Here is a 25,130-nt window from a genome sequence, read left to right on the forward strand (position 1 = left end):
ATAAGATCTTCTGTAGACGTGTGACAGAAATAAAGTCTGTCTGATCAGTAATAAGAGAAGCTGGTAATGCTGTTTGTGGAGTTGTTTAATCAGATCTTCAGAGAGTTAATGTCTTTTATCTTCAGTTCATCTAAGGCTGTGTCTGAATAAAGTTGTAGTTTGTGTTCTTATTACTCTTTCAAAAGAGTAATGAAAGAATGTTTCAGGAACATCACACTAACCTTTAAATAACATTCTAGTAACATTAAGGAAACTGGACATTTTTATGTTCTTGTAATGTTAGAAATCAACGTTCCTATAATGTTGAATTTTAAATCAAAATTAAGTTGAAAGAACGTTTGAGGAACATTATACCTTTTAAAACACGTTCCTCTAACGTCAAGAAAACTGGACATTTTTCACATTCCCAGAACCAACACTGAATATTTGGAGAACATTCTTATAACAAAAGTCTGTTAGCTGGGAAGTTAACTTGAAACCCTATCAAACCTACAAGGATACACTACAAAGTCAAACTCAGTTCTTTACGTAATTTAATATTGACTGAAAAATATTACAAAAGTATTACTTGACTTTCATGTATAGACCATATCGCCACCTTGCGTATCATCATCGAGCAATCTATCGAATGGCAGACTCCTTTGTACACGACCTTCGTTGACTTTGAAAAAGCGTTCGACAGTGTCAACAGGGAGATCATCTGGAAGCTGATGCAGCACTACGGAATCCCGCAAAAGCTCATAAACATCATCCAGCAGCTTTACGAGGACTCATCTTGTCAGATTATTCACAACGGGAAGCTGACAGACCCCTTCGCAGTGAAGACAGGAGTGAGGCAAGGTTGTATGCTCTCGCCGACAATTTTTCTGATCGTCTTAGACTGGATCATGAGAAGAACCACAGAGGGCAGCAACACCGGCATCCAGTGGACCTTTACCAAACATCTAGAGGACCTGGATTTTGCGGACGACGTCGGCCTCCTGTCCCACAAACAGCAGCATGCACAGTCAAAGCTAACACGGCTAGCGGAGGAGGCAGAGAAGACCGGCCTGAAAATCAACATCAAGAAAACAGTGGTGATGCGGATGAACAACCGACTACATCAGCCACTGCAGCTACAGGGAGAAGACCTGGTGGAGACCGACCGCTTTGTGTATTTAGGAAGCGTGGTCAACATTGATGGCGGCGCAGATGATGATGTTAAGAGCCGGATTAGCAAAGCAAGGGTAGCGTTCAACACCCTGCGGCCCATCTGGAACTCCAAGGCATTATCCCAGCGCAACAAAGTCCGCATCTTTAACACCAACGTGAAAGCAGTCCTCCTCTATGGGTCCGAAACATGGCGGGTTACCAACACCATCACCAACAAGATACAGACATTTGTCAATAAGTGCTTGCGCCACATTCTCAACATCAGGTGGCCTGAGAAGATTTCCAATACAGACCTATGGAGCAGAACCAACCAGAAACCAGTCGGCAAGGATATCAAGAAAAGAAAATGGGGGTGGATAGGTCACACACTTCGCAAACCAATCGACAACGTCACAAGGCAAGCACTAGACTGGAACCCACAAGGAAAAAGGAAAGTGGGACGGCCCAAACAGACGTGGAGAAGGTCAGTCGAGAGCGAAGTGAACAGCCTGATCTCACACACGAAACGTACATATTTAGACGTAAATAAAAACGATCCAATTCGTATATATATTTACGTATTATAGTGACTTTTACGTATCATATGGACGTTATTTCAGGTTCGATACGTATCTATATTTACGTATTAAAACTTAAAATACGTATATATTCAACGTATATCCATAAATGCATTTATATGAAGCTGCTTTTAAATCGTATGTAGTGAATTTATATTTTATTTATATTTTATTATTAATTTGCTTCGAGGTCTTATGAACTATAAACGTTATGATTCTGTGGTTTTGATGTCAAATTAATCAGAATCTGACGAAACCATAAAAGTGCGCGTTCCCGAACACGTGTCGGAGTCGGACTCATTTCAGAGTTGCAACAGACTCCGTTTGTTACAGTTTGGATGTCTGTTTTTCCAGGTGAGGAAATGTATTTATTTATTTACTTCTGTTCATTTATATGTGTGTTTTATGAAATAAGATGATTTTAAGTGCAGTTGTTGCTTTTTGTCCTGTTAGATAACAACAGATTGCTGTCTTGTAATAGAAAAGGTGCATCGACTGGAGTAATGCTAGGTTTTAGCATTGGAGAGATAGGGGGTGCGTCTCAATCAGCTCCCTAGTTTAGTAGTCAGGGCACTGATCAGTACACAAGTACATCAGTGCCCTGACTACTGAACTAGGGAGCTGATTGAGACGCACCCAGGGTGACCAGACGTCCCCGTTTTCCCGGTTTTTGGTGTTCTGTCCCCGGAAATGTCCCCGTTTTACATCTCGTTCAAAACAACCCGCAGATATATTGCAAAAAAGGCGCTCAACCAACATACAGCAGGCTGTGAGATACGCTGATTCGACTTGTTCGCGCGCGCGCCGCTAAGTTACTTTCATGAATAACGTAACCGAGGGCAGAGCGCCATTATCGTCAAATATAAAAAGAAACATCGTTATCGCTTTCAAGGATATTGACTAGTGACATACTAACTGTTCATGTTAAATTAAATTAAGACTGTATGTATGTGCTTAATAAAAGAGCCTCAACAAGTTGCGGGATTGTTTTGTCCCCAAAAGTTCCGCAGTCACAAAGTGTAATTACCACACACTTATAAAAAACCTAAACAATTAGCGTTACAATCGCAACAAAAACATGTGCAGAAATGCACATACTTTCTGCTTAAAATACAAAATAACAAGACCAACTGAGAATAGTAAGAGTTAGGCTAATTGCAAGCGCAAACTTAAAAAAACATTTGAATTAAAAAAGTAATTTATATTGTACAAACTTATGAAAATAAAAATATTAAATACAATTATAAATGTTAAAATGTTTTTTAAATAGTTTTATTTATCATAGTGTTGTTCATATTTATCATCAGCGTTGTTGTTGTTGTTGTTTTGGCGGTTCGTTGAATTGTATTACCGTACTGTAAGACGTCCCTGAATATAAGACTGTAACTGCATGAGGGATAATATGAGCCGTAAATCTCCCGCAGACACGGTGCACGCTTTATTTTACATCACAACCAGGGACGGACTGGGGCTAAAAAACAGCCCTGGACTTTCTCCCAAATAGGCCCATCATCCCATTCGCCTAGCCGTGTGCAACAGACACTAGCCAGGATGTGCTGATACTATGCCACACTACTGTAGCCTATCAGACAAGCTATTCACAGCAAGTAACATCTCAATGATTATTGGGGTTGTGTTTATTAATGAAGCCTCAGCCTTCAAATAAAAACAAAAAATGGACAATGCCATAAAATACAAATAATGAAATGTCACTGGCTACAGAAACCCCAAATTACACAAACTTGTAATTATAAAACATAGTTAGGCTACTATACCAGGGGTCTCCAACCTTTTTGTGTGCGAGGGCTACCTCAAGGGATAAAATAATCTAGAAGGAATTTTTATTTGTTATACTCCAATATTTATTATAGGCCTACATAACATGGTGACGCTTTTTTACTTTTCACCATCATATGGGAAATAATAAAATATCTTGATATTCTGGTTCAGACTTACAAGCGTTTAATAAAAAAAAACAATTCCTGAAAAAATATGACAATATGTATTGTTTTTTTTGTTGATTTTCTATAAACCTATTGTATGTGTTATCAAAAACAGTAGCCCAAACATTTAGTATAAATATAAATGAAAAATAAAATAAAAATAAACTGCCATAACTTCTAAACAAAACATTAGGCCTACTGCATTAGGCATTAATTCATAAGTTTTGGTGTGAAATGTCTTCTAACTGGTTTGTTCTCGGAACAATGTTTCGCCTGTTTTTTTGTTGTTGTTTTTTTGTTGTTTTTTTGCGTCAATATGTTGAGAATATCAGCGCTGTTTCATCTGGCTTTTTACAAGCTTAAATCACATAGTCATTTGTGGGTTTATAATAGAGATAGAGAATTCTGCGCTGAACAGCTCTGTGTAATAATGTTCGCGTGATCGAGATCAGCCCGCACAGCTGCTTTGTTCGCGATCGCTGTTTTTTGGGCCGAACTGATAATGCTCTGCGCTTCTCAGATCAAACAAATTTTGTTCCGCTTTTTGAGCGTTTGCCATTTGATGTTTCTCATACGCAACGCAAATGACAGCGTATAATCAAAGAGAGTTGGGTAATTTTGTAGAGGCAAAAGTTCAAATTGAAACGTTTAGTTGAAAAGGTCGCAAAATTATACCATTTATTCGAAGTCTGGAACCCCGACGGCTAAGTTGGGGCTATTTATAGAATGTGTTTAGCGGGCAACTCACAGGCACCACGTTGGAGAGCCACTGCTATTCAAATATAATGTAAGCAAATTTAAAAGTGCAGCCTTATAAACCTAACTTTCTGTCAGTGGCTATAGGCCGACTCTTCTTTCTCAGTTGTTGTTTTTTACACGTATAAGTGGTCATATTAGTGCCCCTGCTGTTGGCTGTATTGCTTTATTAGACTTTTTTTTTTTTTTTTTTTTTGCCGACGGCCCTCGGTTGGACGGCCGTTCTGGACTTTTCCAGAACGCACAGATTGTCAGTCCGTCCCTGATCACAACTGACGTTACATTTGGAATACTCCGAGTCAGATATGGACATTATTATTTTTGACGTCACAAACCTCGTCTTATATTCGGGTATATATGGTAAATCCAGACCAAAAATCCTAATAATCAAACTAAATCATAATTGTTAATGTTAATATAATATAGGGAGCCTCTAACAACACATTCAAAAATGTATTGTCCCTGTTTTTTAATTAAAAGATAATAACGAATGAGATTTTAGTGATATTTTGACCACTCAAATAGGAAATGTCCCCGGTTTCCATTTCATCTGGTCACCTTAGTTTGATACTATATTTAATATAATACATATATTCATAATTATTTTGACGCATTTATTGTTTGTTTGTTTGTTTTTTACATGTTCAGATCACACACTATGACAGATAACAGCAAACTTGATGAACTAGTAAGAAAAGGGCGCGCAGTTGCTGCAGCCCTCGATGAGGTGTATGACCGCAGCCAAATGGATGCCCTCATTAAAAAAAAACGTACTGACCCTGCACAAATGGACCTTTGTCAGATAGTCAAACAAGGACAGATGATTTTTCAAGCACTTGGCCAGGAGAGTTCCAAGAATAATCTCAACCATCTTTTGAAGGAATCCAGAGAGATGTTTGACCAACCAAACAAAAGTGACCCAAAGGTCCAACCAGTGATGGTAAAGTAATATAATGTAGTTTTTGAACATCCAAATTTTAAGGCAATCAGTATAACATTTGACTGAAAATTTTAAGAATATTATTAAAGATTGATGGAACAATAGATATAATGTAATAAATACTTTAAATTATAGTATTAATTTTTACTAGGATTCAGACAGTCATAATCCTATCAATCTTGATGTGCATAACAAAACGTCCGATCTTAATGATGCACAGATATAGTGTAATGTTTGATTTTTACAGACAAAGAGGAAAAAAAGGATCCAGTCCAGCTGTAAAGTCAAGTGTAAAATGAGAGAGAAGTCACGTCCGCAAAGGGCAGAATCTTCTACTTCACATGGTAAGATTTTGTCATCCTAAAGGAAAATAATTTATTATATTGTACATTAGTTTTTTAAATAACAAAGATGTTTTGACTGACTTTTACATTCAGATTCAAGAGTCAGGCAATCAAGGGCATGTCCACAGCCAACAGAATCTGTTCCAGACCAGGGTCCAGATCATGGTTGGTTAGGCCTATATGATTTTTTTTTTTTTTTTTTTTTTACATTTATTAGGTCTTATTGTAAGTTCATGTCTTTATTTTTGGATATAAATTATATGAAACTATACATTTTTCATGATGTGCAAAGATCCCCATATGAGCCCCAGTAGCCCCAAATGATTTTGATCTATGATACTTATATAAAATGCTTTGCTTAAACTTAAAAAAAAAAAAAAAAAAAAAAAATATATATATATATATATATAATATTATTATTTTTTTAAATTTTTTTTAATTAGCACAACAGTGCCCTACATTGTAACAAAAAGCAATTATCTGTAGTAAGGTAACTGCACTGTGTCATTAGACAGGAGACTGTTTTGTTACTCTCAGTGGTGTACATAATTTGCAATTGGTTTTTTTTTTGGGGGGGGGGGGGGGGGGGGTGTCACAGATTCTCTTCTACACGAGTTGCAAGACCTGCTGTCAGTGGCTAGTTCTACCCTTCATTGTGAGAGTACCCCACATTCAGCATCACTGCATTTGGGCACTAGGACAGCAGCTTCATCAGAAAGATGGAGGGAGGCTAGACCCTTGTTAATCAGCAACAGACTTGCAACAGAGCATATCACAACACAGTTGTGTTCACAGTGCAAGGCAAAGGTGGCGGTGGTCAAATGCAAAGACTGTTTGCCTAAACAATACACCTGCATTGACTGTGACTGTGCTATACACCGTACACAAGTGTTTCACAACAGAAGCACTATGATTTTCGGCTTCTACAAGGCTGTACCTCCCACCACAGTGGTGAAGCAGGACTCTGATGGGCAATATTTTCACCATCATGAAGGTACTGTCTTATTTTAGTTTTGAATAATTACTTTCTAATAAATGTCATTATAAATGTAATTCATAGAATAGTCACATAACTACAAGCTGCCATTGTCAAACTTGCGAAGTTATGAATTGAAACATTTTCTTTTAATGTTTTCTTTTTTTTTTGTAGATCGACTCTTACCAATGGCACTACCTAATTCCATATGCAGTTGTGGTGAAGAAACGTACAGTGTTGGCATAGGGAGGTCCATTACTTTAATTAACATGAAGGGTGAGTGAGCGCGTGAGTGAGCGCGTGAGTGTGTGTGCGAGCATGCGAGAGTGTGTGTGTGAGCGTGCGAGTGAGCGTGTGAGCGTGCGAGTGAGCGAACGTGCGAACGTGCGAGCGTGTGAGCGAGCGAGCGTGTGCGAGCCTGCGAGTGAGTGTGTGAGTGAGAGCGTGTGAGTGAGCGTGCGTGTGAGTGAGTGAGCGAGCCTGCGTGCGAGCCTGCGTGTGTGTGTGAGCGAGCCTGCGCGTGTGTGTGAGCGAGCCTGCCTGCGTGTGTGTGAGCGAGCCTGCCTGCGTGTGTGTGAGCGAGCCTGCCTGTGTGTGTGTGAGCGAGCCTGCCTGCGTGTGTGTGAGCGAGCCTGCCTGCGTGTGAGCGAGCCTGCGTGTGAGTGTGCGAGCCTGCGTGTGAGCGAGCCTGCGTGTGAGTGAGCCTGCGTGTGAGTGAGCCTGCGTGTGAGTGTGCGAGCCTGCGTGTGAGTGAGCGTGCGCGCGAGCCTGCGTGTGAGTGAGCGTGCGAGCGAGTCTGCGTGTGAGTGAGCGAGCCTGAGTGTGCGAGCCTGCGTGTGAGTGAGCGAGCCTGCGTGTGGGTGAGTGAGCGTGCGAGTGAGTGAGCGTGCGAGTGAGCGTGCGAGTGAGCGAGCCTGCGTGTGAGTGAGCCTGCGTGTGAGTGAGCGTGCGAGCGAGTCTGCGTGTGAGTGAGCGAGCCTGAGTGTGCGAGCCTGCGTGTGAGTGAGCGAGCCTGCGTGCGGGTGAGTGAGCGTGCGAGTGAGCGAGTGAGTGAGCGTGCGAGTGAGCGTGCGAGTGAGCGTGCGAGTGAGCGAGCCTGCGTGTGAGTGAGCCTGCGTGTGAGTGAGCGTGCGCGCGAGCCTGCGTGTGAGTGAGCGTGCGAGCGAGTCTGCGTGTGAGTGAGCGAGCCTGAGTGTGCGAGCCTGCGTGTGAGTGAGCGAGCCTGCGTGCGGGTGAGTGAGCGTGCGAGTGAGCGAGTGAGTGAGCGTGCGAGTGAGCGTGCGAGTGAGCGAGCCTGCGTTTGAGTGAGCGAGTCTGCGTGCGTGTGAGTGAGTGAGTGAGTGAGCGTGCGAGTGAGCGAGCCTGCGTGTGAGTGAGCGAGTCTGCGTGCGTGTGAGTGAGTGAGTGAGTGAGCGTGCGAGTGAGCGAGTCTGCGTGCGTGTGAGTGAGTGAGTGAGCGTGCGAGTGAGCGAGCCTGCGTGTGAGTGAGCGAGTCTGCGTGCGTGTGAGTGAGTGAGTGAGTGAGCGTGCGAGTGAGCGAGTCTGCGTGCGTGTGAGTGAGTGAGTGAGCGTGCGAGTGAGCGAGCCTGCGTGTGAGTGTGCGAGCCTGCGTGTGAGCGAGCCTGCGTGTGAGTGAGCCTGCGTGTGAGTGAGCCTGCGTGTGAGTGTGCGAGCCTGCGTGTGAGTGAGCGTGCGCGCGAGCCTGCGTATGAGTGAGCGTGTGAGCGAGTCTGCGTGTGAGTGAGCGAGCCTGAGTGTGCGAGCCTGCGTGTGAGTGAGCGAGCCTGCGTGTGGGTGAGTGAGCGTGCGAGTGAGTGAGCGTGCGAGTGAGCGTGCGAGTGAGCGAGCCTGCGTGTGAGTGAGCCTGCGTGTGAGTGAGCGTGCGAGCGAGTCTGCGTGTGAGTGAGCGAGCCTGAGTGTGCGAGCCTGCGTGTGAGTGAGCGAGCCTGCGTGCGGGTGAGTGAGCGTGCGAGTGAGCGAGTGAGTGAGCGTGCGAGTGAGCGTGCGAGTGAGCGTGCGAGTGAGCAAGCCTGCGTGTGAGTGAGCCTGCGTGTGAGTGAGCGTGCGCGCGAGCCTGCGTGTGAGTGAGCGTGCGAGCGAGTCTGCGTGTGAGTGAGCGAGCCTGAGTGTGCGAGCCTGCGTGTGAGTGAGCGAGCCTGCGTGCGGGTGAGTGAGCGTGCGAGTGAGCGAGTGAGTGAGCGTGCGAGTGAGCGTGCGAGTGAGCGAGCCTGCGTTTGAGTGAGCGAGTCTGCGTGCGTGTGAGTGAGTGAGTGAGTGAGCGTGCGAGTGAGCGAGCCTGCGTGTGAGTGAGCGAGTCTGCGTGCGTGTGAGTGAGTGAGTGAGTGAGCGTGCGAGTGAGCGAGTCTGCGTGCGTGTGAGTGAGTGAGTGAGCGTGCGAGTGAGCGAGCCTGCGTGTGAGTGAGCGAGTCTGCGTGCGTGTGAGTGAGTGAGTGAGTGAGTGAGCGTGCGAGTGAGCGTGCCTGCGTGTGAGTGAGCGTGCGAGTGAGCGAGTCTGCGTGTGTGTGAGTGAGTGAGTGAGTGAGTGAGCGTGCGAGTGAGCGTGCCTGCGTGTGAGTGAGCGTGCGAGTGAGCGAGCCTGCGTGTGAGTGAGCGAGTCTGCGTGCGTGTGAGTGAGTGAGTGAGTGAGTGAGCGTGCCTGCGTGTGAGTGAGCCTGAGTGTGCGAGCGTGCGAGTGAGTGAGAGTGTGTGAGTGAGTGAGTGACTGAGTGAGTGGATACTAACATTTATACTACAGGGCCGTTGAATGCTTGAATCTGATTGGTTGACGAACGTTCTAAGGTGTGCATTATTTTCAGGGAAACGCACGGCTAAAGTAGTTCCAGGCAGGTCTTGACCGCATTACAGTTCCATATCACTTCGCGTAGTCAACTGTAATAACGGAAAGTAGGATACAATTCATAACAAGAAAAAGCATTTCGCCCCGTGCGCTTGATCTGCAATTTTCAATGTCTAGCTTTACAATCAATAGAAACATGCAGTTTAATTTTAATAAATAAAGTATATAGTCCTATCTATAATCAATAGAAAATTAAACTGAATATATAGGCTAAATAAATGGATAGTCCTGCAGCACGGATTTTTATTGCAGATAATATAACAAATAAATAATTATTGATAGGCCTACTTGTTAAAAGGGCTTTGTGTTTTTCATTTATAGTCTACTGTCATCTGTCAATAATGGAAAAAAAATGAACGAATTAATTGAAACGAATTGAATTAATAAATAAATAATAATATTGACGCACATGCTTTTCTGTCTCATTATTGCAACATCTCTCTCTAATAACTGCATTAATAACTGCATAATGAATGTAACTTGATACTTATGACTGATCATGTCCAAACGCGTGTTCAGCGCGTTCAGTCTGTGTTCAAAGTCGGTGTTTAAAATCTGCTGCAGTCGATGAAACCAGAGAATGTGTCAGCTAGTCGTGTGTCCCCAGCATTAGTCTGCTATCAGCGGCTCAAACCTCCGTTACTAACTCTAAAATGACGTTTTGGAATTAGCAACGGAGGCATGGGATTAGATGCGTAAGAAATTAGTCCTTCATACAAGAGCATTTTAATGACAAAAACTTTACAAACGTCTTGAAATACATAATCTGAACAATGTTTAGAGGTGTGGTAACTGTAGTATAAGCGGAATAATTGACTTCAGGCCGTTGAATTATTAGAAAAATAATGCACACCCGAGGTGTAACGGCCACTCCGCTTCGCGTCGTGACCGCATTACCACCTCGGGTGTGCATTATTTTTCTAATAATTCAACGGCCTGTCGTCAATTATTCCTTACATGCCCTTTAACATATGAATGTTTATTATTTGGAAATTAAATACATGTATGTACTCTACTTTTTAAAAATGGCTTTGGTCATAATTACTATTTTGCTATTAATTTTTTTGCTTAATTAAGCTGCTACACATATACTGCAGTAGCCAATTTGTACATTTCTGTTGGTTGATATTAAACCAACATGTTGGTTTGCTTTACAAGCTCATTTCTGATGATATGGTATGTATAATATCAGCACCTGATTTGTATAATTTGTCTAGAATATTCTTGCCTAGAGAAATATAAGTCATTGGCAGAAGCTGTCTTTATGCATTTAAATGTGTGTACTCTGCTCGGCCATCATTTGCATTCTATCATAATCTAATTTACTGACAATTATTTTATAGGTCGCTACGAACTGTCTTTGCCCCATCTTCACTGTCCCATATGCAGAGAAACATGGATACCAGGTGTGGTAGAAATGCAGAACAGTGGCTACTGGCCTGCAACCATGAACTCCGGCACAATCTATGATGAAGAAGTCTTCATGTCATTCGAAGACCTAAAAATGGCTGCTCCAGGAATGTCCCGTTTAGCATTCTTAAGAATGCTTAACATGAAGACAGAGCACTATGGCAGAGTGAGTACCTTTCTCATACACTGAGCATTAAAACTGTGTATTGACAATAGACAAAAATGTCTATTGTTGAGCTCCAACCTCATTCGAGCAAAGCAGGAGATAAGCAGTGTATGGTCCTGTTTACTCCTAGTTTAAGATGCATTTTGGTTGATCAGATCACAAATAGACGAGGGAGACATTCTCATTTACATCTGTATTTTAAATCTGTCTATACTATGACAGCAATCTGGTCAAATGGGTTTTCGACTACCACTGGAAGTGGACAAGCTCAAAATGTTTTAGACCTGTATTTATTATCTTGTATTTAATGTAGGTTGGAGGCAAAGGTGTATGTGGATCTGCTGAGTTTGCAGCTGCGAAAGAGTTTTCCAGAAAGACCAGCAGTAAACTGGATGAGGAGGGAATTGAAGTCGCTGTCTGTAGGCATGGTGTTCTTTTGAGGGCACTCAATATGTTTAGAGGAGAGATCTATGCATATCCTTTGTACTTACAGAAAGAGCTCTGCACAGAAAATGCAACTTTCTTTTGTGCTGACATCATGTGCAAATACTGGCCATACCTAATCAAAGTTTGCCAGGCCTGCCCGGAACTGAGAAATCTTCTGAACATGAAGCCATTCCTCTCAGTAATGCATGCGAAAGTACATGGCATAAAATGTGAGGTATTTCACACCAATGTGTTTATATTGCCTCTTTTAAATGTTATGTTATACATTCTGATAAAAACTTCATGTAATACACTTTTCCTCACTCAATAGATCAAATGGAGTGGAAGCTTTCAAACTGGTGCTGCATATACCATGGGGGAAAAAGTGGAACAAGCGAATAGCTTTTTATCAAGGATTGGTATAAGCACTAAGTTCATGTCCAAAGCAGGTTAGTATGTTTATTTGTATTGTGGCCCTCAATTAACTATTTTCCAAATATTTAAATTTTCAAATGTAAGACTTTAAGTGTTTGTATTAAATTAGTTTGTTTTGATTGACAGGACGCACAGATTTGCTCACATTGCAGTGCATGGGGTGGAACAAAATGAAGGTTCAAAATATGTGCCAAACTCTTTGCACAAGATACCAAAAGGCAATCTTTATTTATATTATTCTTTATTATCTGTTAAATGTGAAGCATCAATCTCTTCTAAAGTGCCAGGAAAGTATTTGAATGAAAGTTTGTTTTCAGACACATTATTGATTTGTTCTACATATTGATTATACCTTTCACATATTCAGAGCATAGTTTGGAAAAATGTATGTGAACTCCTAGACTTCTACAAAAGCTAATGACAGTTACAGCAATCCAGACTGTAGACCAATAGATGTGCTGTGGAATGACCTCTACAGATCTATTCACACCACATATCCTAAAATATAGATGAGATGAAGCAGTTCTATAAGGAAGAGTGGTCCATCTATGTACAAAACCAACTAATCACATAATCTTGCCATTGTAACTAACCACATCACTGGTTTACTGGTTTGTATGTTTCAGACTCAGCAGAATCTCAAAAAAGAGACCGAAAGCCTACAAGACATGAAAATGGAACTGGCTGTAGATGATGGTGTACTCCTTCAGTGGGTCACAGATGTACAGGAGTGGGCCCACACTAGTATGTAACCGCTACAATAAGTACATTTATACTGTCATTGAGGTGATACGAAAAAAAGTACCTGGAACCAGGTACTGGTACAACTTTTACACAGTGGAAAACCAAACAAAGGCGAGGCGAGTTGAGTCGAGTCGAGCTGGTACTGTGTAGTGGAAAAGCACCATTAGTGTACAATTGCAAAACACTATCACTGCATTGTGCTACATCTTGTAATTGATCAAATAGTTTTAGTTTATTAAAATTGACATGTCATTTTTTTACAGCAACTGTTTGGGACAGTGATGCTGCAATCCAGCCAATAAGGAACACAATAGAAGAATTATCTTTGTGCATTAAACAACGGCAGCATCGTCTTTACAGACACACTGGTATTTTAAATATTTAGGAAAGAACGTATTCGTCTACTTTGGCATTATTATTACTACTACTATTATTCTTGTTGAAAATAACAAATGGCAATAAACAAAATGCCAATGTCAGTTGTGTTTCAGCCACAAACAAAGGACGAAATAAAATAAGAAGAAAAATAAACGAGGAGAGAAAAAAGCTGGCTTCTGCAGTTGAGCAGCACAATGACCTTGCTGACCCTTCCCTTAAGATTGTGTCTGTTGAGGAGGTCCTTCAAAATGACTATGTTTTCCCCTGGCAGCTAGCAGTACAAGGTCAGTGATGCATAGCGTCAGTATTCACATTAAATATTTAATCAATATTTATTTTATTTACATTGTTTACCTGTATTATGTAGATGGTGTCAACCTCTTAACAAAGAAGAAGGTCTTTGACAAGGTGATGCTAATTCAACGACTAGAGGAAGAACAGATTATCCTCATTCAAGAGGCAAAGCAGCACTGGCTTTATCTAAGAAGTCAGGAACACAAACTGAACGGTTTGCTTGATAGCATCATTTCAGATGGTAAGAACCTAAAAATGTTTTTAATTTAAAAAACATTTCATAATTACAATTCATAAAATACATAATTTCTTTATCCCAAATGAAATGATTACTTAATTTTCATGTTTGTTTGTGTGTTTGTTTTCTAGTTAACCCCTGGAATCTTCCAGACGATGGGATTCAAGGACTTCGGTGTGTGTTGCAGAGAAAATTACATCAGCTAAGAGCTCACCAGGACACTGTCAAAAGAAGTTATCAGGCAATAGACAGCATAACGGAACATATTACTGTTGAAGAATGTGAATATTCAAGCTTGCCGGAAGACCTTTACTCAAGCAGTACTGATCAGAGCTCTGATGAAGATGATGAACTTCTGTAGTTATTAATATAAATAACATGCTAAATACCTTGCATGTTATTTGTCTCTCTCATGCTATATATTACTCCACTTCTGTTTCTCAATCTTTCTGTTTCCTCTCTTCCACTTATTTTTAATCTTTCCTTTGTGTCTGCAAATGAATGCTTGAACCATGGGAGAAAAAAAAAGATGAACTTTACCTGAGTAGGAAGGGGTACTAAGAAGCTGACATGAAGTTATCCATTTTGTTATTTTTCTGTTCTCTCTCTTCCAGTGGGTTTTACAGATTTATCCTGCAGTGTCTTGCTGGGATTGGGGGATGTATGGGAAGTGTTTTGAGACATGTTTTTATTTTGTGTTAAATAGAAGATTATTTCAAAGTAACAATGATGTTAAATAAAAAAGTGGCCATATTTACGTGTGTGTGTGTGTGTATTAAGAAAAAACAGCTATAGTTGTAGTTTTAGTGACAACTGATTTGGTATACTAGTATTGGTATACTTTTCTACTACAAGCTAATTTATTTACATTTTTATTAATACAATTAATATATAATTAATAAATGTTTTAGTTCTTCATGAGTCATACATTAACTCATTATCTGTGCATTAGTTAAGCATGAATTAATGCATATTAGTGCACCCGTATATTGTAAAGTGTTACCATCTGTGCAATTTAGTAATTCATGTAATAATGAACATCATATCTAAGGTGTCAGTGTGTTTAGATGTTAAAACCACTAAATTAGTGTAAACCCTCACACTTTTATGACAGCAGTATGATTTTAAGAAGGAAATTTCTGTGTTATGCAAAACAGTAATGGTTACAGGGGGGAAAAATGCAATGAAATTAATTAGCAAGCTTATGGTGTATCCGCAATTGACGACAACAGTAATTAAGACAATACATATGCCTTTCTAAAAGATCCTTTAAAAGAGGTTGCTGTTGATATGGGGAAAATAGTGTTTGTTCAGTATTGTATGAAATTTGGGACAACAATGCACCAAAAAGTTGCATGTTGTGACAATACACCATATACTTGCATGTTGTGACACATATGCCAGTTTTCAGTGAAATAAAGGGAAGGTATTGCAAGAGGCTACAATGGGCTACATTTCTACAAACACTTAAAGCATAACTGAAGATGAAGAGAATACATCTTTATAGACTGTACTGCCCTTCCACCCCCAGGGGCCCAGTAGTGGCCCCTGTAAGAGCAAAAAAAATGCACATTTCAAATGGCTGTAACTCAAAGTCCAGTTAGCGTATCAAAGAGAAAATCTGCAGGAGAACTACTTATGCTATGTTTACTAAATAGTTTGGGCACAGTTTCCAGACATACAGTGGGTAGGCCTACGGAAAGTATTCAGATCCCCTTAAATTTTTCACTCTTTGTTATATTGCAGCCATTTGCTAAAAATCATTTAAGTTCATATTTTTTCTCATTATTGTACACACAGCACCCACATGTTTGCAGATTTATTAAAAAAGAAAAACTGAAATATCACATGGTCCTAAGTATTCAGACTCTTTGCTCAGTATTTAGTAGAAGCACCCTTTTGATCTAATACAGCCATGAGTCTTTTTGGGAAAGATGCAACAAGTTTTTCACACCTGGATTTGGGGATCCTCGGCCATTCCTCCTCGCAGATCCTCTCCAGTTCTGTCAGGTTGGATGGTAAATGTTGGTGGACAGCCATTTTCAGGTCTCTCCAGAGATGCTCAATTGGGTTTAAGTCAGGGCTCTGGCTGGGCCATTCAAGAACAGTCACGGAGTTGTTGTGAAGCCACTCCTTCGTTATTTTAGCTGTGTGCTTAGGGTTATTGTCTTGTTGGAAGGTGAACCTTCGGCCCAGTCTGAGGTCTTGAGCACTCTGGAGAAGGTTTTCGTCCAGGATATCCCTATACTTGGCCGCATTCATCTTTCCCTCGATTGCAACCAATCGTCCTATCCCTGCAGCTGAAAAACACCCCCACAGCATGATGCTGCCACCACCATGCTTCACTGTTGAGACTGTATTGGACAGGTGATGAGCAGTGCCTGGTTTTCTCCACACATACTGCTTATAATTAAGGCCAAAAAGCTCTATCTTGGTCTCTCACCATCTTGGAGTACTTCAGGTGTTTTTTTTTAGCAAACTCCATGCAGGCTTTCATGTGTCTTGCACTGAGGAGAGGCTTCCGTCGGGCCACTCTGCCGTAAAGCCCCGACTGGTGGAGGGCTGCAGTGATGATTGACTTTCTACAACTTTCTCCCATCTCCCGACTGCATCTCTGGAGCTCAGCCACAGTGATCTTTGGGTTCTTCTTTATCTCTCTCACCAAGGCTCTTCTCCCCCGATAGCTCAGTTTGGCCGTACGGCCAGCTCTAGGAAGGGTTCTGGTCGTTCCAAACGTCTTCCATTTAAGGATTATGGAGGCCACTGTGCTCTTAGGAACCTTAAGTGCAGCAGAATTTTTTTTGTAACCTTGGCCAGATCTGTGCCTTGCCACAATTCTGTCTCTGAGCTCTTCAGGCAGTTCCTTTGACCTCATGATTCTCATTTGCTCTGACATGCACTTTGAGCTGTACGGTCTTATATAGACAGGTGTGTGGCTTTCCTAATCAAGTCCAATCAGTATAATCAAACACAGCTGGACTCAAATGAAGGATGATCAGAAGAAATGGACAGCACCTGAGTTAAATATATGAGTGTCACAGCAAAGGGTCTGAATACTTAGGACCATGTGATATTTCAGTTTTTCTTTTTTAATAAATCTTCAAAAATGTCAACAATTCTGTGTTTTTCTGTCAATATGGGGTGCTGTGTGTACATTTAATGAGAAAAAATATATAACTTAAATGATTTTAGCAAATGGCTGCAATATAACAAAGAGTGAAAAATGTAAGGGGGTCTGAATACTTTCAGTAGCCACTGTACTTTTTTTTTCTTCAAGTGCTCACAGTAAAATATAAAATATCAGCCTGCCCCTTATATAAAACTTTGCACAATGAACATATTTAGATATCCATTTGTCCATTAGAGATATTATTTATTTCACATGTATCGCTTCATTACAAAACGTTTTAAACTACATTACCCATATATCTCTTTCATTCTATCAATGGAAGGGGGAAACATGGCACTGTAGTTCTTTGAAGTATGAGGGAATGATTAGGCTTACGGTTAGGGTTGGGATCTCGGTAAAATAATTATTGCTCACAACATAGAGACACTTTATAGTTAACTTAATGTATTACTAACGAAATAATGACACCAAAACATACTTTGTAACGTGAAACACCGTTTTAAATGGGTTAAAAGATTGTCCAACCACAGCGAGTTCTGCGACAGCGTCACAGCCAATGACAACCCAGTTGAACACTCTTACTTTTCCATTTATGGTAAATGATGACAGACTTTTTTTCCGGTTCCGACTGAAGGGATAGATTCCTCAAATATGTATTTCTTCTAATTAAATAAATGTAAAAAATAAATAAATAATAAAAAAAGGGCAAATGTAGAGCCCAAACTAATGCACAGCATCCCGTCTCCCAGGGACATCTCTAGTAATTCGAATGAACGATGATACAGAAAATGAATGGAATGTCTGCAAAAGTAATGTACCTAATTTAAAGTATACGTTATGTTTAACAGTCACTTGCCTATTAAAAGTTTTCCCACAAAAAATATTCCAACATAAACCATTTTGACAACATTACATTACGTCTGCATTCTTTGATATGTGGAGCAGTTTTTGTGTAATTACCAAAATATATATTTCTGTCTTAACTATTTAAAAGATGTTAAATAATTTATTGATTGTAGCACTAAAAATGGCACGTTATTAATGTTATTTTTTATTCACAATTTATGATATACCTATATAAAAACATAATGTCATCATATGTATTAATAATGCATGTATTTATTGAATATAATGTTGTAAACATTAAAATCAAATCTGGTAAAGTTTGAACAAATAGTGAATTTTTAACTATTGTTATCACAGACATTTTCATTATTTCACAAGCCAGTAATACCCCAGCAGTAAGTATCACAGTTCCATGATAAATGAACTTTAGTGTCAGGGTTGTGGGTAGAGATGAGGCAAGGACTGAGGATGAGGCAGACTGTGTAATAAGCTTTATTGAAAAACAACAAAAACTCAACGAAAACCTCCCCAATGAGGGAGAACACAGTCTTCTCAAATGCCGGCAATATGTTAACAGAAAATGACATTTCAGTGGGAAAGAGGAGGAGAAAAGACAACACAGGACAGAAAACAAAGGAAGAGGTGAAATGAAGAGGTGTCTGAAAACTGCAGTGAGATTCTGAAGAAAAAAACAACAACTTCTATTTATTCATTTACAAATCAGTCTGCATGAAAAAGTTCATAAGGCTCCCATGTGTCCTTCCACTTTGCTCCACTGAAAAACAAAATACATTTGAAATAATTTATCTTTGTGACATTTATTGATGCATTTATTATGCAAGTACAACTGCATTTCAGTAGCAGAATATTAGAAGATAAAGAAAATAAAGATTGATTTACAGCTTCTTAACTTGAAAACTCTGCATGCAAAGCTTCGACTAACAAAAACATTCTGGTCCCTGTGAAATCAATGTAAAAAGTACATACCAGCCAGAGCAAGGCTGCCAGCGCACTTTTGTCTCTTTTTTCCCCTGAAATTTAAAGAAAATAACATTAACTTTTTTTTTTTACATCTATATATTATTAATTCATGTGCTATCGTAATTATTGTAAATACTAGTTTCCTAGTTTAAAAACTGGACATGAACGCCCTCTCAAGTCAAAAACTTGAATACAATGAGCTCGTAATTACGACTTCAGAAGTGGGAAGTAGGCCTACGAAATTTCCAATAGCACGTTAAGGCAGCATTAGTAGTTTATTTTTTTTAGATTTCATAGCTGCCTTATCCTTCACAGAAACTCAAATAGAAGACAAATAAAATAAATTCAATGTTACTTACATTTTTTATTATTCTCGTTCCCATGGTTTTTAAAACTGGAAAGTGTTCTTGGTTTAAATGCACTGGACAGTCTATTGGGAAGAGAGCAAAAACAATTATATAACTATTTGAAAAGGACTGAGGCTTCAAACATACACAATGCTGGATGTATGTATATGCATGTATGTATGGATAGAAGGCATATATATGTAGTGATGAGTGAAATAGAGAAATAGATCGTCCCTGCTGAAAAATCCAACAGCATATTGTATATTTTATTATATTTATGCTTGGACCAGAATGGGATGCTGCTTGCTGGTCAGCATGGGAAGCGGATGTTCTGGTAAACCAGCCTATGTTTGCCTTTGAATGCTGGTATGATGCCAGCAAGACCACAATGGAATTCACATGTATTGCATATCACATTTCTTATTGTGTGTTCATAGTTAAAAGACCAAGAAAATCTTCCAATTAATTTTAATTAATTATTAAGATGCTGTTTAATTGTACATTGCAAATACCTCAGTGTTAAATGAACACTGTTCAGTGTACATATGGTCCTGAACTATAGAGAGTAAAAGTTATACTGATGCAATGTTGTAGTTAATGAAATTTAGTAGATTTACTCCACAAGTGATGACTGACAATAAGTAACATATAAATACACATCTACTGTACAAAACTGTTTTGCAAAGAACATTCTTCAACATTGCATCAATTGCTTTCATACAACTCTCTGCTGTTTTATAACATAATTTGCTTATGTCATGTCAGTCAAAACTAACTATACTTGTGAATGCTGAATAGTCATTCCATATAAAACTAATAGTCCTCATTTCATTGCTTGAGTCAGTGAGCCAGTCTTGTACCTATATAGACAGTATATTCTGATTTACAGGATAACAAAAGTAGATATCCATAAATCCCTCTGTCATTTTTTCCCCATCTAATATGTGAACACAATGAAAATAATATTTTTTAACCTGGCTTTATCCAATACTCAGATTTCGTTTTTTAAAATATATACAAATTAGCGCATATTTAATTAGATATTGCCTAATTTGCATATTTAAACAGAAAATTACAGAAAATTTGTAATACATTTTTTTCTCATCTTAATGTAGGTAATCAACTGGGAGAGTTTCATGGTTATATCTGCTAGTTAAAAATGTTACCCTATTCACCTGTAGTGTCTCGCCTTAAGCAGACTGATTTTAGTAACAAACACAGTATTTCCAACATGATCCACGCAATCTTCCATTCGAGGCAATGGATAACTTCTAAAATCGAGTCTAAAATCAGTACAAAAACGAAACGTTCCGTCAGTCTTTTTAACAAGCAAACAGAGTGAGCTCCAAGAACTAAAGCTTTGCTCACAGCAAAATCCCCAGTGTTAAATTAACACTCCTCGGTGTACATATGTGTCCACACTACAGAGTGTTAAAAGTAACATTGAAGCAGTGTTTAAGGTAATGAGATAATTAAGTGATAGATTAGGTGATAATTGACCATTTTGACCAGAAGACACCTGACCAGAAGACACCTGATGATAACAAGCAGAATCACTGAAACAACAAGGACAGAAGAAAAAAAGAGAAACATAAGAACTACAACTGACTTCCAGCCACAGCCTTAGATGAAATCAACTGAAGAGAAAAGAAGACCAGCTTTACTTAAACCAGACTGACTTTATTTCTGTCAGACGTCTACAGAAGTTCTTATTGAGAATTAACAGGGGTTTAGACGTTGATGTTTTATTGAAAATAATAGTTTCGTTTGAAGTTACCATGATGGTGATCAGTGTTTGCTCTAGTTGGGCTCGTTGTAGTTTTTGTAGCAGTGTTTGACAAAACACATTACTTGTTACAATGCACTCCTAAAGCAAAGATGATCATGTGATGTTGGTTTTCTGTGATGGACATTAAGTGGAGTGATTCACAAATCTCATCCCAGATTATTAGTGGGTTGCTGTTAAAAAAAAAAAAATCTCACATTTCACTGTCAACTTTACCATGGTTCAGATCAGATGGTCTGGCATTTGACTTTTTTAAACAAAACTGCACAAATGCCTTTTAGACATGTTACGTGGGTGTGCATGTAGAACTATTTGTGTGTGTGTGATTTTCTTTATTTGAGCTTGTAGGTGGAGTCGTGGGAAGGGATTTTCCCTGAACCGCGGGAAGGGCACACATATCCCCCTCACACAAACTCACCTGTTTCTCTTCAGTGTTGATAATGACCAGATCAGCTCCTCGATCTCTGCAGAACTGCCTGCTCTCAGACCAGTTCTTCAACTCACTGGATATGAACAAGCCATCTGGACCCCACAGAAATCCTGATGGAAACACAAACTTCTTAAAAGTTTATACACAGCTAATGTAGCAGACGTAGGCCAGTGAGAGCTGTGCGTATAAACTAGGTGTGTGACGAGATCTTGTACAATGAGATCTCGCGAGATTAAAATGTGATGAGATTTCTCGTCGAGTGAAAAGCTGTCTTGCGATATCGCCATGACGGAGCGTGAGGGTGAAATTAGCAAAGAATATGCCACCGCTACATTACATTACGGTGCCTCCTCGTCACTGTCTCCACTGATGTTTTGCTTTCTTTATGGGAATAAAAACCATTCAATTCATTTGGATAACAGTTGCTTAAATTGTAAACTATAGTAAACGTCTGCTCATCCAGCAGGAGTTTCGATCACACACAGTTCAGCAGGAATCACAGTTGCATTAAGTCTAAGCGTCTGATAAATGTCTTATCTTAAATTTCTTAAAAATTCTGTGCAAAAATCTCGTCTCGTCTTGTGAGCAAAATGTCTCGTCTCCCCCTTTGTATAAACCTCACTCCCCTAATCTCAAAAGGCGCTGTAGCGACTGACGCTAGAGACTGTGGTCTTTAGCCTCCTTGTTAGAAGGCCTGCCTCCCATGTGGACGGGCCCGGGTTTGAGTCCAACGAGCGGGCGATTCGAACTTGAGGGGCTCCACTAACAGGGCACATTTAGGCTAGTTCATTTAGGTTAATTCATGGCTCAGCATGCATTGCAGCATGGATCGATTATGTAGCTGTATTCTTTTATTATTTAATTTTGAATTTTTTTCTTGATTGTCAACATTGTTGAGGTTTGTATGAGTGTCGTAGTCTAAAAATTTTATACTTTCCGCATGCGCGAGGGTCCGCGTGACAAAGACAATCGTCATCGGAGGGTGTACACGGAGGCTCTTTGTGGACATCCGCATGCCTCCCATTTTTTGCGTCGCTATTCTACAAAAGCATCAACTGCGCATGCGCTGGAAAAACAACATGGACGTCGAATTTGAAGAGAGGCTGTTTGAAGAATCGTTAAAACAATATAAAGACAGCCAGATGTGCAATAATTCGTGGAGGGAAATTGATTGTGTGGAAGTATACGCGCCGATCTACTGCGCATGTGTGGAACACGTCCACCGAGCGGACCTTAGCATACACTTTCAGTAGTATAAATACAAGTAGTCCGTATCCGTGCACGCGTCCGAACTGGAGTATAATCGAAGCTATAGGGCCCTATCATACACCCGCCAGGCGCGACGCAAGTGTCTTTTGCTAGTTTCAGCCTAACGCAAGTATCATTTACACGTCCTGTGCCACGTTGTTTAAATAGCAAATGCATTTGTGCCCACCTGTTAAAGGATTACAAAATTAAAGGATTACAATGTAAAAGATTATTATTGTGTACATAAAGATATGGTGGAGTCCGGCTTGTTCCGTAGATGGTCTGCTCGCGCGCTTTAACCTCACTCACACACACACACACACACACACACACACACACACACACACACACACACACACACACACACACACACACACACACACACACACACACACACACACACACACACACACACACACACACACACACACACACACACACACACACACACACACACACACACACACACACACACACACACACACAGCTTTAAGTATGCGGCTTTGTCTCCTCAGGTGTTCACCCCATTGTCTCCTCAGGTGTGAATCACTAAATATGCATGATGGTGTTAAATCGTTGACGCCCCTTGTGCATATTGCCTTTACAAACAAAAAATGTTTTACAAGATTTAAATCAATGTATTGTGTTATGTGAATGATAAGGGCAGGATGATTTTCACATCATTTTGAAGAAAAAACTCTATGCAATGACATCAATTAGTCAAAAGTCTTATTGTCACATATTTAGTATGTGTTTTGTGGCCTTATTTCAGAAACTTTAGTTTTTAGTTTTTTCAATAACCATGCATAAACATTATTCTCTCAAAAATACAAACATGTACATGCATGTTGCTCACATATTATGGTAGCCCTGTTTGTGCTAAATAGAGTGTAATTATACCTTTGCCATTAATATGTTTATAAGCAACTGAAAAAAGCACAAATGTCAGGGCATGTCAGAACATCTCAAGGACCCCAAAAACCCCTCAGACCTCAGAGGGTTAAGGTAAATGGGAACAGCTGGAACTGATGAGGCTAAAGTGATGGGGTAGTGAATGAGTGTAAAGTGTGGCCACAAGAGGGAGACAGAGAAAGGAGGAACCCGGATCATGACAAGTAAAGTAAATGAAAAGTAAAATTGAATTTGTACCCTGTAGTAGTGTAGAATAAACTTTCACTTTGCAGTACATACATACTGAAAAACAACTACAAGCATTCAAATAAGCAATGTTTTTTTGTATAAATACTGTTTTCAAGTGTTATCAATTTAAAGTATTTTTTTCCTGTCTTTAATGCACACAAACACAGTTAAGGTATACAGTACATGTTACACACAGCAAGGGATGTTGTAGATAAGACATACTGTACACACATTTAAAAATACAACAGTTTTCTTGACGTTAGAGGAATATGTTTTAAAAGGTATAATGTTCCTCAAACGTTCTTTCAACTTAATTTTGATTTAAAATTCAACATTATAGGAACGTTGATTTCTAACATTCCAGGAACATAAAAATGTCCAGTTTCCTTAATGTTACTAGAATGTTATTTAAAGGTTAGTGTGACGTTCCTGAAACATTCTTTCAATCATCTTTCGAAAGAGTAATAAGAACACAAACTACAACTTTATTACGACACAGCCTTAGATGAACTGAAGATAAAATGCATTAACTCTCTGAAGATCTGATTAAACAACTCCACAAACAGCATTACCAGCTTCACTTATTACTAACCAGACTGACTTTATTTCTGTCAGACGTCTACAGAAGATCTTATTGAGAATTAACAGAGGTTTAGATGTTGATGTCTTATTGAAAAGGTTTCGTTTGATGTCACCATCATGGAGATCAGTGTTTGCTTTAGTTGGGATCTTGACTCTTGACTTTCTATAAGCTGGTGCTTTATCAGCAATTGCAGGTGTTTATGGAGAACATTTCTGCATCCTGTAAATAAAAACCTACGTTGAATATAACTATTCTACAGTTCGTCATATATCATTACTTGTCATCTGATCCAACTATGTGTATTATTCATTTTTTAATTCACAAAAACAAATAGTCTATCGTTACACTGTAACGGGGTGTGTAAAACTGCCTGGGCCGTATATCTCCCGGCTCCAGGTCTGCAGTCTCACCATAGGCTTCTGTAGACTCTGGAATAAAGGCAGTCTGGTTAGTAATAAGTGAAGCTGGTAATGCTGTTTGTGGAGATGAGATTATGATGTATAAAATGTGAACAACATTGTTCAGATTGTAAATGTATTTCTCTCTGAAGTTTATTTGATTTCTAAGCTTATGCATAAAACTGAATACCAAAAATGTTAAGATATACATATAATATTGACCTCTCTCTCTCTCTCTCTCTCTCTCTCTCTCTCTCTCTCTCTCTCTATATATATATATATATATATATATATATATGGAACAAAGTAACCAAAGCATCAAATACACAAGAAACAGACTTTACATCAGTCCAGACCACAATGACTGTCACTCTCTCACAAAGGGTCAAAGAGAACGAATGAGTCTTAATGTGGGTGATGAACATGTTTGTATTGGTTGTGGTCTGAACAGATGGGTAAATTATTCCACAACTGTACAATAATCCATTTTCTAGTCTAGATTGTTATCTGAACACAGGCTTCTGTCACTCATTTGACGCTGCTGTAGATCACTGATGAATCTTCCTCAATCTGAACAGTTGATCGCCTAAACAATCAAAACAAACAGGAGTACAACAATATTATA

General features: G+C 39.7%; 2 protein-coding genes and 2 long non-coding RNA genes across 4 annotated transcripts in view; 3 read left to right on the top strand and 1 right to left on the bottom strand.

Moving 5' to 3' along the window:
- Positions 1-5,066: 5,066 nt before the first annotated feature.
- LOC309493985 lies at positions 5,067-5,901 on the top strand. The gene is made up of 3 exons (XR_014204163.1): positions 5,067-5,348; positions 5,596-5,692; positions 5,786-5,901. It is a non-coding gene; the product is annotated as an uncharacterized lncRNA (long non-coding RNA).
- A 414-nt stretch (positions 5,902-6,315) lies between these two features.
- LOC309493966 lies at positions 6,316-11,095 on the top strand. The gene is made up of 3 exons (XR_014204144.1): positions 6,316-6,686; positions 6,843-6,944; positions 10,869-11,095. It is a non-coding gene; the product is annotated as an uncharacterized lncRNA (long non-coding RNA).
- A 62-nt stretch (positions 11,096-11,157) lies between these two features.
- On the top strand, positions 11,158-14,369 carry LOC309494729 (uncharacterized protein; the record flags this gene model as incomplete). The annotated part of the gene is made up of 9 exons (XM_082164142.1): positions 11,158-11,214; positions 11,415-11,762; positions 11,859-11,976; positions 12,089-12,180; positions 12,589-12,706; positions 12,970-13,074; positions 13,198-13,368; positions 13,452-13,619; positions 13,748-14,369. 9 exons carry the CDS (start codon positions 11,158-11,160, stop codon positions 13,975-13,977), a joined length of 1,407 nt encoding a protein of 468 aa, XP_082020268.1. The 3' UTR covers positions 13,978-14,369.
- A 10,436-nt stretch (positions 14,370-24,805) lies between these two features.
- Positions 24,806-25,130, bottom strand: part of LOC309493870 (uncharacterized protein) — a 113,446-nt gene continuing 113,121 nt past the window's right edge. The window contains exon 5 of the mRNA XM_082163145.1: positions 24,806-25,091. The gene's annotated coding sequence lies outside the window, so the exon portion shown is untranslated. The remainder of the gene's footprint in view (positions 25,092-25,130) is intronic.

Source organism: Leuciscus leuciscus (genome assembly GCF_965113295.1).
Source record: "Leuciscus leuciscus genome assembly, chromosome: 3".
Classification (NCBI taxonomy): domain Eukaryota; kingdom Metazoa; phylum Chordata; class Actinopteri; order Cypriniformes; family Leuciscidae; genus Leuciscus; species Leuciscus leuciscus.